Genomic DNA, 15,520 nt, shown 5'->3' on the forward strand with positions numbered 1-15,520 from the left:
CACTGGTAGGTGGTAGAAATAGTAACTTTATATCTTGTGCTGATTTGGAAGAACTGGGATCCAGTGCCTGAGGCTCATCCCCATTCAGCCTTCATACCACAGGGCCAAAAAAAACCCACCCAACAATACTAAAAAGGTTAAGTCACTTAAAAAATAGACAGTAAGGTATAGCAGGAGAATGGAGTGAATGAGGAAGGCCAGAGAGTAGTTGATGGAGATGAAAAGAAAATGCAAGAGGCAAAGTTGGTAACACAGAAACCTGGGCTGGGCCATAAGAGAGCAATAATCTTCTAGTTATTTCCACTGACAAAGTTTTGGTAACAGACAAGAATTTCTGCAACCAAGGACACTGAACTAGTAAACTTTCTCCACTAAGCTTCACTTCTCTTAATTACATAGAAAACAGAATTTATAATTCATCAATGTATGTGAGTTGCATGAACATTTCAGGAATAAACAATCATTTTTATAACTTAGTTAATTTATCGAGCCACAAAACTTTTAAAGGCTTTAAGGTGAGAGGAGTCATTCAGTTGCTCAACTTACTGAGCATTATAAATGTTAGACACAGTAGATAAAAAGATTAATCCTATTAGAGCCTTTTCCATTAAGTCTAGAGGGCAGCCAAGACAATGACAGTATCAAATGGGTACAGGTGATAATCCACTGTTGCTATATTATAATCAAATTTTTCAAAGTACTTATTGCTTGAAAAAACATGGGATTATGGTGGAAGAGAGAGAGCAAATGAACCCATTTACTTATGCAGAGCAAGAAAAAGATATGGGCAAAGTCTTCCCACAATTTTAATGTGAGTACTTTTCTTACCACTCTTTTCCAATGCTCTGCTAGGATTTTTAACCAGCCTGTCTACAAAAACTGAGGTTATTTCTTATTCAAAGAGGTTTCTGAATAGTATAAGACTTTTCTTCAGCGTCTTTTAAAGAGAAACAAGTGTTTTAATGATACTCCTCATATTAACGTACAGCTGAGCCACTAAAACACAAGATTTTTGGTTATATGGACATATAATAATTTTTTTATAAACTAAGACCTTAGCTTTGAAGCTAAATAGAAAAATATATTCATATAGGCACATTAAATAACAACACTTAAGGTTTATATAGCACTTACTAGCTACTAGGTACCATTCTAAATACTTTTCATAAACTGTATACCTATTACCTTAAGCAGGTACTGTTATTAATACCCCCATTAAATACTAAGGAAAAGGAAGATTAAGTAACTTGCTGAAGGTCTCCCATCTGTAACTTAAATATAGTCAGGTTCTAGGTCTGCACTTTTAACTGCACACTCTACCTCTCATGAAACAAAACACTCCTGGTATTTTCAAATAAGTGTGCTCAGTCAGAAGAAATCTTTTCAAAGGCTAATGGATGTGGCAAGACTTTTATCCAACTACACTAATGGGCGGAACATCCCTCAACAATAATTGATTCCTGGTAAGAAAAACGCTACAGCAGTTACTTCACAAAAGTTGTATATCATTCAGGAAAACAAATTTCTTCTACCTAAAGGACTCCAATTCTCTTTCACACTTAAATTGAAACTTATTCATATGCTTTTATATCCTTGATATATTTAACACAGAAGATTTTTACAGGACAGGCTATCTGGAGCTTGTCTTCCCCCCCCACCCCCATACCTTTTTAAATAGGTCTCTCTCTCTCTCTCTCTCTCTCTCTCTCTCTCTCTCTTTCTCTCTCTCCTCTCATAGCTACAGGACTAGAACGAAAAGCTATGATGGTTGCAAGTGTGAAGAACTAAAAAGAAATGGATTCTTCTTTTTTGTGCTTCCTCCTAACCATTCAATTATAAATAAAGAATTAGATTTAATAGCAGTACAGGAAATTAGGATTCCATGGGTGGGCACAGCAGCAAACCACAGGTTATTGAAAAGAACGTGTAAATGAATATGAATGGGCTTTCCCAACATGTCTGCAATACTTCTGAATCCCTTTTCCTCGCCACTGGGTGATGAAGAGTCATTAAAAGAATCAAACTCTTCTGGATGGAAGGACAGTACAGACCATTTAGTCTAATCATGTACCTAAACTTTGAATCTCTTATATGACATGCCCTTGGGGTTACAAAACAACATCTCCATTTCATTGTTAAATGGAGCCTGACACTTCAACAAGTCTTTCTTTCTATCAGCTCCAAAGTTTTCTATCATCTACCCTCTAGTTCAATGTCTATACCTAAAATCATATTGATGTCTAATCCTTCTTCTCCATAAGTGACAAACCTCTAAGCTATCTGAGGACTGCCAACTTTCACACCACTGTCCATTTTTTGTTCCAGGCCAATCACCACCCTCTACCCTTTGTCTCTCCAACCAAGATTTTGAATTCCTTGGCAGCTTACTCTTTTCTCTCAATCTGCTTCCTTGCTCAAAGTGTTACTAAATAGAGAACTAAACACAAATATCCAGGTGGGATCTGCAGGGAATGTACCTAACCATCATTTAATAAATATCTGTTGCTGAATGAAAGAGCAATATACCTCTCTTATTCTGGCTAACTATGTTTCCATTAATAAAAACTAAGAATCAGAGAAGCTCTTTTATCAACCACATTTTACTACCGATTGGTACTGAATTACGGTAACTTAAAACCCATAAATTTTCACACATAACCTGGCAATGTCATGTTTTTCACTTCTGTATACTCTTACAGTTGTGTTTTGAAGCTCATAAGGAGTCTTGTAAATTCTGTTTCTTTGAAAATGTATTAGAAGATTATTATGAGGCTAAAATTATGTATGTAGTGTTTAGAATGGCACCTACTAGCTAGTAAGTGCAATATGAAATTTATAATTTCAACACATCATTTCCAATTGTACAATTTTTTAAATTCGGAATATAGCACACAATGTCAAAATTACATGACCATAAGCAAATGTGACAGGCATGTTATTAATCAAAGCACTCTGATAAAGATGCTGAAAAGGGCTAGGTAGAGAAGAACCACGTAAAACGTAAGAATCTCCAAATTTGATTTTAATTTGTTTTAATTATTTTATCTTTCAATAATCCACTAGCACGCTGGGAGAATGGCAAAAGGTGACAGCCCTCATTTGAAGTGGTACTTTGGGCAGATCCAAAACAGAGGGTGAATTTAAGGTACGCATGATTGCTGACTTTCATAGAAACACTCTAGAAGCCAAAAAAGCATTACTCTTGAAAAATTGTTCTGGTGATATAGGAATTATACCATTAACCAAAGTTTCCTGGTCAAAAACATTGGTAATAAATACTTTTGGAAGATGCTGGTAATTATATCATTTCTCATGACTTGGGTCTCTAAAACTATCAAAAGAAAAAATATCTCTCAAAAACTATATAATAATCATAAATTCTTTAAAAACCACCTATTTATTTTCATCAACTAGAAAAATCCTATTCAATCACAATAGTTCTTCCCATGTAGTAAAAACTGAGTACATATTAATTTGCAAAGCATTAAAAAAAATCAAAAATATGCTTCTGAAATCTCTATATTTTTGCAGCCTACTTGACAGATAACAGTAAGATTACAATTAAGAGAAGTTTAGGTTAATAGTGTTAAAAAGTCTAAAGTAGCCCTGACCGGTTTGGCTCAGTGCATAGAGCGTCGGCCTGCAGACTGAAGGGTCCCAGGTTCGATTCTGGTCAAGGGCATGTACCTTGGTTGCGGGCACATCCCCAGTGAGGGGTGTGCAGGAGGCAGCTGATTGATGTTTCTCTCTCATCGATGTTTCTAACTCTTCTATCTCTCTCCCTTCCTCTCTGTAAAAAGTCAATAAAATATATATTTTTTAAAAAGTCTAAAGTATTATTGAGAAAAATAATAGTGCTATGATTTTTCTGACAAGTTACAAAGGGTCAGGCAGTAAAGTGTTCACATAATGGGATATCACTAAGTATCAATCATATACTCTGCTGACTTATAACTTACAATGAAGACTATTAATGTAAATTCTTTCTGTATTTTCCTGCATGTGGTCAATATCACATAATTTAGGTTTCACTGAAAATTAGGATATAAGCCCCAAAAGCTAAGTTGTGCAACATAGAAGCCACAAGCCATATTTGGTTACTTAAAATTAATGCTTAATTTAAAAATCAGTTCTTTAGCTACATTGCACATTTCAAGTGCACAACAGCCAAATGTGGCTAGTAGCTACCATAGTGAACAGCGCAAATACAGAGCATTTTTATCATGACAGAAAGTTCTGTTAGACAGTGCTGCCCTAGAGGGTTACCTCAAATGGAGGAAAGAAACCCCTAAGGATTCTGTCAGGAAGAAGGTGTTCTGTCAGATCATAATGTAGAGTCTAGGAAATGAACATCCTCATAGAACACTTCATTTTGTAGGTAAAAATAGCCTGGGAAAAGGGGAAAAGGCAGGCTATCTCACTGCTTGAAGGAAATTGACACTCACCAAGGGCTTATTATGTGCCAACCACTGTGACAGGAAATAGGTACTATTATTATAACACCTCAATATTATCATTTATGAGCCTATTTTATCCATTTTGCAGATAAGAAAGCTGAGGCCCAAGGTTAGTTTGCAGTAAAGCTAAGACAGAATCCCAGTTATGTCAACTCCCTTTATTGTCTCTGCTGCAATCCTACACTTCTTCTGACTAAAACACCAGATAAAACTGCCTATCGCTGGCTTATATCAAGTTCTGAAAAAAATCTAAAAGTTCTCATCATAAGACTACATAGATGTTTAATCTGATTTCCTAATTATATCCATTAAACTCTGATGTGTGAGGTTGGCCCCAGAGGCAAGCCTTAATCTTCATTTACTTTCCAAATGAAAGAAAACTGCCTAGAGCAGCTGTTCTCAACCTGTGGGTCGTGACCCCTTTGGTGGTCGAACGACCCTTTTACAGGGGTCACCTAAGACCATCCTGCATATCAGATATTTACATTACGATTCATAACAGTAGCAACATTACAGTTATGAAGTAGCAACGAAAATAATTTTATGGTTGGGTCACGACATGAGGAACTGTATTTAAAGGGCCAGAAGATTGAGAACCACTGGCCTAGAGCAATAGAAATATTTCTCTACAAAGAACTAGGACTTAACTGTAACAGCACAACTTTGAATACAGAAACCTTTACAGGCCATAATAAAAAGGAAAACACACACACACACACACACACACACACACACACACACCCCATAAACCAGCTATTTCTTTCTTTTAAAACAAATCTTGTTGCAAAAAGAACCAAACTACAACAGGAAAACATGCATAGTTTCAATGCTTGCCACCAGGTTAACATATTCCTTGAGGCCAAATATGACTAAGTTTTATGAAGCTGCTCATTTGTTTACACAAAATCCAACTGCTTTGAATATGGCATATTACTCAGCATTTATAAAGAGTATAGAAACTAAAATCATATATCAGCATACTGCAAAATGTTTTTGCTCTAGGAACACTTTTAAATACCAATTCCCTGGTTTTTCTCACAGTGCAAAGACCACTAGGCATAGTATATATAACCAACACTTGATTTCTCTTGTGAAGCCTTAAAGTCAAATAAAGACAGGCATATAAGTAACTTTAAACCACAATTACACAGATTTCAATGACCAAAGGCATGAAATCAATAACACAAACCAGAATCTACATTATACCAAGTGACTTGTTTTTAATTCTGAGTGTACGTTCTGTTCTTTCAGTTTCTAATTACCTTAGGATTTTCAAACATCCAAGTAAAAATAGTTGACATAGTTCTAAAGTCAAGGGTGTTTTGCATATAAAATTACTTAAGATTTCTTTTACCTTTGAAGAAAACTATTATTTTCTTCAAGTTATAAATTATAAAAAAAAATCAAAGTAAAATAGAACATACTTATATTAATCTAAAGAATCACTGCAAAAGCCAAAAACTTAGTACCATGAAGATGTGGCTGAAATAACCCTAAAAAGAACATGGTATTTCTGACTTGAGGAACTCAAAAGGAGCCCTAGTGGCCCACAAATAAAAATCTTTGAAATAAAAGTACAAGAAACACATCCTATAACAGTTTCTTGGTTCTATTAAACTAAAAATGTTTTCTATCCAAAATCTTATTTGTTTCCTTTCAATTCAGGTAACTTTATTTTACAAAGAAGAAAATAAATAGGTTTTGCATTACTAAACAGGATGATGGCAATTCTCTCCAAACAGTTTACCTAAATAACAGTTAAAATTTTTTCTTTGAAATGTTGATAGGACTTATTATGACACATACATAAAAAGTTATATATTTACTACTGGACTTTAGAAACAGCGATCATAAGAAATACCACCCAGCACCAATTATTTTGTTTAAAAAATTTTAAAAGATCACAGCATGAAAGGGTATGTGATCAGAAAGGTAGCCACTGATAAATAATGTAATAAAGGAGAAATGAGAAATCGTTATCACTAATTCTAACTATTCATGGCTAATTCTAATTCTAACCTTTGACTTAATTCTTTCTGGCCAAAGCAAACAACCATACGTGAAAAAACCATTTGTGACTTCAACTTTAAATATTAAGCACGGTAAACCAAAAATATACCAGCACATAAAAGTTTGCCTTTTAAAAAGGTATTCTCTGCATACCACTCAATGTTTGTTTTTCACTGTATTGTTTTCATTACGTAACTTCCCACATCCTGTTTTGTATTATGAACCTCTCCTCTGGGAATCTCTTAGGATTTAGGTCTCTGGATCTGAGGAGAAGATCCTCTTAAATATAGACTTCAGCATGTGATTCTCAAATGGTAAATAGTATCTCACCCCCATAGAGGGTTATTTGGAAATGTGTGAAGGTGTGTTTTGTTTTGTTTTTAATTGTCCCTGGGGGAATTTCTACTGGCATTTAAGAGTCCAAAGTTGCTAAATAAACTGTAATTACAGAGCAGTTTTTCATAAATGGTAATCCCACCGAAAATGCCCATACCTATTCCATAGTGAAAGAAACCAAACTGGCCCCTACCTACACTCATGGATAAAGAACAGCAAGCCTTCCCTAACAATTAACTCAATGCCATACCATGACATTGGTTCAGCTACCTGTGCTCAGCATGGGCACTTCAAGCCCATGACCCTCCCCCTCCTCTATTTCTCTAAGGTAACTATTGATGCTGCCTGAGCCAATCCTATATATTAAAGAGCTAATATGCTAATTAGACCAAACAGCAGAACGACCGGTTTGGACGACCTTCCAGATGAAGCTAGGGCTGCAAGGTCTGAGGCAGCTGGGGCTGCAAGGGCCGAGCCCCTTGCACGAATTCCGTGCATCAGGCCTCTAGTGTTATGTATTTCCTTTTCACTGTTCAGAAGGAAATACACCACAGTAAAAAAGCAGCCAGCGATCTGAAGTTTATATCCAAAAGCAATGCTCTGGATATCTCCTGTATCTCAAGAACCTATGTTTAAGAGCTAATGTTGGAAAGTAATTCTTTTTCTTGCTAAATATTAAGTATATGCACATGCACAGTGTTATTTATTAGTTGAAACATGCTATAATTTCACAAGCATCATCCTACAGCTAAATGAAAGAGCAATCTGCCACTATTTTTTGAGTTATAAAATAACTCATCCTTTTTTCACAAAGATTCCTTAAAGTTTTCTTCAGCTGTTGGAAATAAGGGAAGACAAATTGTATCACAAGCCTTTAGGCTTAGAAGAAAGTTTAAAAAACAGATTTTCCCAAAGCTGACTATTCATAAAGGCTTAATACAACATCACTATTTGAGGACCACTGCTATTGAACACAGATTATACAAATACCTAACCTTGTATCAAGGAGCTCAAAAATCATTTTTTCAAATCAGTAGTTTCTTTTTACTCTACTTCTTGAGGAGATCTGCCCCAGGTTTCTCTGTCAAGAGTATCTGGCTTGACCCCTGACTACATTTTAATCCTTGACTCTATAACCCTTGACTAAATTTTAAAAAACTGTGATCAATTTTTTTACCTAAGGGATTATCTTTTTTATTAATTAGTAGTCATTTTGCCACCTAGATTCTTAGTATTTGCCAAATACTCTGCTAATTATCTTATTTGCATTATCTCATTTACTTTTCACATCAATCTTGATATGGTATTAATACTGTCCCCATTTTAGAGATGAGAAAACTAAAGCTAAAACAGTAAATAACTTACCCAATACACACTTAATAAGAAAGAGTCAAATGAGGCCTAACTAATGCTAAAGTCCAAGCTCTTAAAGCATTATAATAATACTAGAGGCCCGGTGCACAAATTTTTGTGCACTTGGGGGGGAGGGGGGTCCCTCAGTCCGGCCTGTGCCCTCTCGCAGTCTGGGACCTATCGGGAGATAATGACCTGCTGGCTTAGGCCTGCTCCGGGTGGCAGAGGGCAGGCCCAATCCCTAGGTGCAGCCCCTGATCGGGCTCAGAGCAGGGCTGATTGGGGAGCTGGGGTGCCGCCCCGTCATGCACAGAGCAGGGTGGATTGGGAGGTTGCGATACCACCCTCAGTCACCCTCAGGGTAGGGCCGATTGGGGGGTTGGGGCACCGCCCCCTGTCACACTCAAGGCAGGGTCGATGGGGAGGTTGCGGCGCCACCCCCTGTCACGCACAGAGCAGGGCCAATCAGGGGGTTGGGGCTCCGTACCCTGTCACGCACAGAGCAGGGCCCATCAGGGGGGTTGGGGCTCCGTACCCTGTCACACACAGAGCAGGGTCAATCAGGGGGTTGCGGAGCTCCCCCCTGTCATGCACGGAGCAGGGCCGATCAGGGGGTTGATGAGCTCGCCCCTGTCACTCACAGAGTAGGGCCGACAGGGGAGTTGGGGCACCGCCCCCTGTCACACTCAGGGCAGAGCGGATCAGGGGGTTGGGGCCCGCCCTCTATCACCCACAGAGCAGGGCCGATCAGGGGGTTGGGGCACCGCCACTGTCACACTCAGGGCAGGGCCAATGGGGAGGTTATGGCTCTACCCCATCACACACAGAGCAGGGCCCGTGTGTGTGGGGGGGGGGGGGGGGGGGGGTGGGGGCACCGCACCCTGTCACACACAGAGCAGGGCCGATCAGGGGGTTGAGGCGCCACACTCTGTCACACACAGAGCCGCAGGGCGATCAGGGGGTTGGGGAGCTCCCCCCTATCAGGCACAGAGCAGGGCTGATCAGGGGGTTGGGGTGCCGCACCCTGTCACGAACAGAGCAGGGCGGATAGGGAGGTTGTGGCCCCGCCCCCTGTCACACACAGAGCCGCAGGGCGATCAGGGGGTTTGGGCGCTGCCCCGTCACGCTGATCCCGGTGCTGGGAGGCCTCTTGGCTCCGCTGATCCCGGTGCCGGGAGGCATATTACCCTTTTACTATATAGGATAGAGGCCTGGTGCATGGGTGGGGCTGGCTGGTTTGCCCTGAAGGGTGTCCTGGATCAGGGTGGGGGTCCCCACTGGGGTGCCTGGCCAGCCTGGGTGAGGGGATGATGGCTGTTTGCAGCTGGTCACACACCCTTCAGGGTGGGGGTCCCCACTGGGGTACCTGGCCAGTCTGGGAGAGGGGCTGAGGGCTGTTTTCAGGCTGACTGAAGCTCACAACTGCTCCTTTTTTTCTTTATTCTGGGCCAGCTTTAGCTCTGGCTCCAGCTCTGAGGCCTCTGCTGCTGAAAGCAGGTATGTGGTTTGTTTGTGTTCTATAATCAAAACAATGTATAACTCCAGCTCTGAGATCCCGGCCGGCTGAAAGCAAGTTTCTGTGGTTTTGTTTAGCTTCTATATTTGTTACAATGTTTCTTAAACTGCAAGCTCAGAGGCCGGCAGCGGCAGGCGGGGAACGTTGGAGTCCTCTGTCACTGAAGCAAGCAAGCCTCATGTTCGCTTCCAGCTGCCTGGCTGCCGGCCGCCATCTTGGCTGGCAGTTAATTTGCATATCGCCCTGATTAGCCAATGGGAAGGGTAGTGGTTGTACGCTAATTACCATGTTTCTCTTTTATTAGATAGGATGATCTTTCTTTTTTTAAAAAAAGATTTATTTATTATTTTTAGAGAGGAAAGGAGAGGGAAAGATAAACATTGATGTGAGAGCAAAACACTGATCAGCTGCCTCTTGCATGTGCCCTTATCTGGGATCAAGCCCGCAACCCTGGCATGTGCCTTAACTAGGAATTGAACTGGCAACCTTTCAGTGCATGGGAAAATGCCCCACCAACTAAGCCACACCAGCCAGAGCAACAATACTCTCTCTTGATATTGGAATATAACCCGAGTATATTTCTTTATCAAATCTAGAGAATGGCCCTCCAATTCATACAACCATCTCTGGGTTCTCCTGTAAAGTATCTTTAACACCTTAGAATGTGCTTGGCTTTAAATTCTCTAAATTGGAAAGACTGTATTTTGAGAAATAGTGACTTATATTAAATTCACTGTTAGACAATGAAAGACCTCAACAATATCCCTTTACTCAAGTAAAATGAATTCTAAGTTATGATACCACAGCTAAATACTGGTAAATTGCTCTCATTTTATCAAACTATACTATCTTACACAACAACATTAAAAATAGCTACCAGTTACTGACTGCTTACTTTGTGTCAGGTACTTTTGATGACTTCAAAATTCACTATTTTGATGACTTAAGTATATTATCTCTAATGTAGAAGGGATTTATCCTCATTTTACATATGAGGAAACTGAAGCTTAGAACCCAGACCTATCAGATTCCAAAGCCTAGGCTCCTTGTATTTACTATAGCAGAAGAAAATGTTTCAGAACACTCCATAAAAAGCAAGTTGGGGGAGGGGGGGGAGAACACCAAGCAAGTCTTATTCTTCCTCTCAAATCACACCCTGTAGTACATTACTGCTAAATAAAGTAGCGTTGGCATATACATTTTGAAATTTTAATTTATACGAGTACTTCATTTAAAAGAACCAATAGGCTAAAAATATTAGAATTAAATATTCATGTATCTATTTTCAATATATCCTAAGAATAAAGATATATTAATATTAATTTGTTATTAGGCCTAGGTTAGTAACTGAGGTTAAGTGCTTTTAGAAATATTAATGCTATTTTATACACATCAATACAAGTTACATCAGAATGTTAACAGAAAACCCTTAGAATGGTGCCTGTTCCATTCAGTTAAATTTAAACTTAATCCACAAAACCTATGAGGGTTTAGTATATCTAAAATTTTTCAAAGTTCTCTAAATTCAGAGCAACTATTTTTTGCCATAAACAGAAGCAAATGGGTTTGTTAACAAAATATTGTGAAATAAGGACAAAAAGAACCTAAATACATCAGACTAAAGCTACTCTTGAAGAGAGTAGTTTGGGTGATTCCATGGAATGGCAGCATTCTAAGAGTCAGCAGCTACTAAAGCCCCCACCTATTTGTTAAGGATGATAGTCAAGGGGCAAGGGTACAGTACCTGATGATGGGCAGGTCGAGGCCCCGCTGCAAACTGAGAAAAGGAGGGAAAACAAACACAAAAGGAAAGGCACAAAGAGTCAGAAACACAACAAAAACCAAAATGTCACACAATATGCCAAAAGAAAAAAACCCACAAGAAAAAAAGAACACAAACAGTCAAAGCTTTGCTGCAGGACAGTGACAGACAGGTACTAAGATTCAACAGGTTGACACCACTACTAGAAATAGTTTGCCATCTATCAGCTGGGAGAGAAACAGCTAAGCTGTTAGGCACAGGTAGGGCTGCTTCTCTGATAGGAATTTATTTTTTAAACTTGAAATTAAAAATAATTGAAACACTAAGCGGTTATATTAAGACAAATATATGAGAAGTCAAGTGTGCTTATGCAACTGACATAGCTGGAGGGAATGAGAAATGCTTTTACATTATAAGAAATAGCCAGGGGGTAATTATACTGTCCAATAAGAAATAAAAAATGTAATAGGACTGATGTCAAATTTACTCAAGTTAAATGGGATATCTCACACATGAAATGGAAGCTTTACTATCATTCTTTATTTTGTGGGAGTTAAAGAATAACATTTTATTTATATATTATATTAAATATATATTTATAACTTATAAATATATATTTAAATATATAAGTAATTATACGTTTAAGTGCAATTAACTAGTAAAGTTTAATACCAGGCATATTAAAGCACATAGCTAGTGAAGAACATCGCTCTCCAATAGGGTTAATTAAAGTTGTACTATTATAAGCTCAAGAAGAAAAAGGAGTAAAAAGTCAAATCTCTCACTGTTTATACACAACAGCACAACACTGTACATATGTACCCACTGCTATCTGATACTGAGAATAAATGCAAAAGAAAACAGAACTTCTCAGCCAACTCAGAATACTTAAAAGCAGATAATACGTGCTTCAACTCTTACTATTCCTAGCTTAAAATGGAAGAAAAAGCTTAGCTACCCATAAAAATTTAAATACTAAATCTCTATAATAAAATAATTCTTCATCAGCGCAAAACTGGGCTTCTAATGTGATTTTTACTAAAAAGGACAGAAAAATATTCAGGTACATACTGTCATGTACTGACTAATAATATATTAACTATTAAGATGTTAAGCACCCTCTTTAATAGTGAAAAGAAAATACTTAGAAAACAGTTTTCAATGCAAAACATACAGGATTTTTATTTAATGCATTTAAGGAGCTAAAATATATTTCTTCAGTTGTTTTATTTCCTATAGAGCCTTCCTCTCTCAGCACATCATTACAGATGAATTGGACTGAAGATTAAGAAACATTCCTTCATACCCAGAATTTAGTTATCTGCAACAGTGTTTGCAAGAGATTTGGAATTATTACCCCAACTGTCATTATTTCATATAAAAATATTCAAAAAATTCTAGAAGTACATGCCACAATGTAGGAGACAGCTGAAGATAGTTCTATCAAGAATTCACCATAGAAGCTAAAATGTCACCTATTGTTCAGATAATGACAAGTGCCTTAACACATTCTGAAGTTATTCAGCATAACTCGATGAGTTCTCTATGACCTTTATGATTAGAGTGAGTTAGGTCATCCATTATATTTACAAACCATAGTTTTTTTGAATGATGATAATGGCAGCTATAGCTCTTGCAGAACATTTTCTCTTCAAAGAAACTGAGGTCTATAATTTGTTTTCCAATGATGAAAAGAAAACAGATCATACCTCTACTATGAACATAAAGTTTCAAGAATAGGCAATACCACCCATGTGGTATGAAAGTAGGGGATGGAAGTGAGATGTTTCTTAATGACACTTTTGAAGAAAACAGGAGAGAAGGACCCTGTTAAACGATTGACCTGAGTTCAGCAGTACCTGTCTTATCACTGTTCCACAGAAAGGTCCCCCCATTTCTAAGACTCTAAAATAAAAGTTGCAACTTTATATAATTCAAATGTTCTGGTCAAAGAGAACTTTCTATGAACAAGAGGAGTACCTTATTAAATTATACATATATTTTTTTAAAACCACAAGTTAGTGGGAAAGTACCCTAGTCTATTTTGCACTAGTCACCATTGGCTATTGAGTTTTTCATTTGAAATGACAATAGTCTTAATCCTATGGGTAACTGTAAGCAACAGAACAAACTGTAGTCGCTGCTGGCTCATATTAAAAATAGAAACTTTGGTTTCTTTTTTTAAAGAGGGGTCTTTAAGATGGTGAGGACTGTAGATATTAAGAAAAGCAGCCTTCTGTGAACCTGAATCCAATGTTAATGCCACCCACCCGCCCACCCACTCACTCACTCACTCTTCTGTGCACAGTTGGTAACTGGGCATAGCCAACATAACACTGATGTAACTTTGGCACAAAATGTCAAAATAACCAAAGTAACAGGTTACTGCAAAAGCCAAACTGTCCGCCTCTCCTAATTAAGCATTCAATAGCTTCACTATTTTGGAGGCTATTTAAAAGTGAACTACTATTTAAAGGGTTCCAGTACAACCAGAAAATGGAACAGATAAGTAGCTTATCCATACTGTTTTACTTTTAAACAAGATATTCAACAATATGAATTTAACTAAGATACTAAGAAGTATCAAATAGAAATACAGGCACAAAGGTAACCTGAAGGAGGGAGGAGGGGGGGGCCTTGAAGCCAGTTGGATTGCAAAGGCAGCTGTCCAGGGAAGAACAGAAAAGCCTAAACCGTGCAATTGCCAATGGCCCATTAATGCAGAAATAGAATGGAGTAAGCTTTAGCTGCTTTGCAAAGCCACAGGAAGGGTCCCTTCTTTAGTGCAACAGCTTACCTCTCCTCACCAGTTGGGACAGTTGTGGGATGGATGAGACTAGACTATGGCAACTTGGGATGTAAAAAGAAAATGCAATCCTACCAAATTTCATATCCCAAACTTCACCCTCCCAGCAACCAACACAAATGAAATAAAGAAAACTGGACCCAAAACAACAAGCAAGAGTAGTCTGGGGTCTGCTAGTCTTGCACTTGTTTTGGGGTATATGTAATGGGATGTTATGGGTGTGGTTTTAGTAATGTAGGTGGTAATGGTCACTAGCAGAGCGGATGGCAAAAACTGCATAGAGGATAGTATTTGAAGAGTTTATGACCACAGAAAAATGGCTGACAACTACAGACAATTTCCCCCTTGATATTTGATTATAAAATGGAAAGAGGGAAAAAGAAGCCTTAAAATTTGTCTTTTAAAATAAAATTTATATGAAAGGGATATCCCTCTTCAAGTTTAAAATAAAGAAATATCTAAACTTCAAATTATTCCTGTCTAATTCCCAATAGAGAAGACCCACCCAATTTGTTATTCTTTTCCCCACTATGCCTGGCAGAAACTGCCATGCTGGGTTAGACTTTCGAGAGGAAGCAATCAATGTTTTTCTGTAATCAGCCAATAAATGGATGTGGTCAAAAATAATGAGTGCCAGAGGCACCACTGCCTGCAAGAAGTACAGTTTGTTATATTGCTTACAATGCAGTATTTTATCCAGCCTCTTCCAGCCAAGGACCTGTAAACGGGAGTCTGTTCCAAAACCTTCCTCCTCTTCCAGTTGTCTGTGCAATGTATTGGCACTGTTCTGCTGGGCTGTCAAAAAAACTGGTTTAGAGATGCAGCTCTTCAGTCAGGTTTTGCGCCAGTTCTAACCATGTAAATTTAAATCTTTTTCCCCCACTATCACAAAAGGGGGTTAGAAGTAAAGAGGGCCATGGAATTCTTTGCAATAAGAGCTTACCATACGTTCCATGTTTAATGATTAGAACCCAGGTCTATCTAAATTAATTTGGTGAGATCTCAGGCCCACTCCAAACAGTCAAGTGTCCACATTCCCAAAGCACTTCAGAACAAAACTTGCATCAGACATCTTGTTGACCATTTCAGCAAATAAATAAACAAATAAATAAATAAATAAAAAGAAGACAAGCAAACAGGCAACTAGGACCAAAGTCCCACCTCTTTAGAATGGTTCCTCCACCCCCTGGGGAGAACCAGGATCTAAGAATGGGTATTGGAGAAGAGGGCAATAGGGAAAAGGAAGATAGGAAGAGGGTAAGAAAGAGATTACATTTTGG

The 15,520-nt window shown here is 38.3% G+C and overlaps 1 protein-coding gene across 15 annotated transcripts in view; it reads right to left on the reverse strand.

Annotated features, from left to right (window-relative positions):
- EIF4G3 (eukaryotic translation initiation factor 4 gamma 3) overlaps positions 1–15,520 on the reverse strand; it is a 293,349-nt gene that overhangs the window by 136,542 nt on the left and 141,287 nt on the right. For 7 of the 15 annotated variants that reach the window (XM_036352006.1, XM_036352004.1, XM_036352009.1 and 4 more), the window contains exons 5-6: positions 14,922–15,035; positions 11,417–11,449 (exon numbers count right to left, since the gene is read on the reverse strand). The exons of 4 other annotated variants lie outside the window; for them this stretch is intronic. In XM_036352006.1, the coding sequence (XP_036207899.1) occupies positions 11,417–11,449; positions 14,922–15,035 (147 nt within the window). Of the gene's footprint in view, positions 1–11,416; positions 11,450–14,921; positions 15,048–15,520 lie in introns of all 15 variants that reach the window. 4 more of the 15 variants (XM_036352012.1, XM_036352008.1, XM_036352005.1 and 1 more) reach the window with 3 other exon arrangements.

The sequence above is a fragment of the Myotis myotis genome, unplaced genomic scaffold (assembly GCF_014108235.1).
Source record: "Myotis myotis isolate mMyoMyo1 unplaced genomic scaffold, mMyoMyo1.p scaffold_m19_p_2, whole genome shotgun sequence".
In the NCBI taxonomy this organism is placed as follows: Eukaryota; Metazoa; Chordata; class Mammalia; order Chiroptera; family Vespertilionidae; genus Myotis; species Myotis myotis.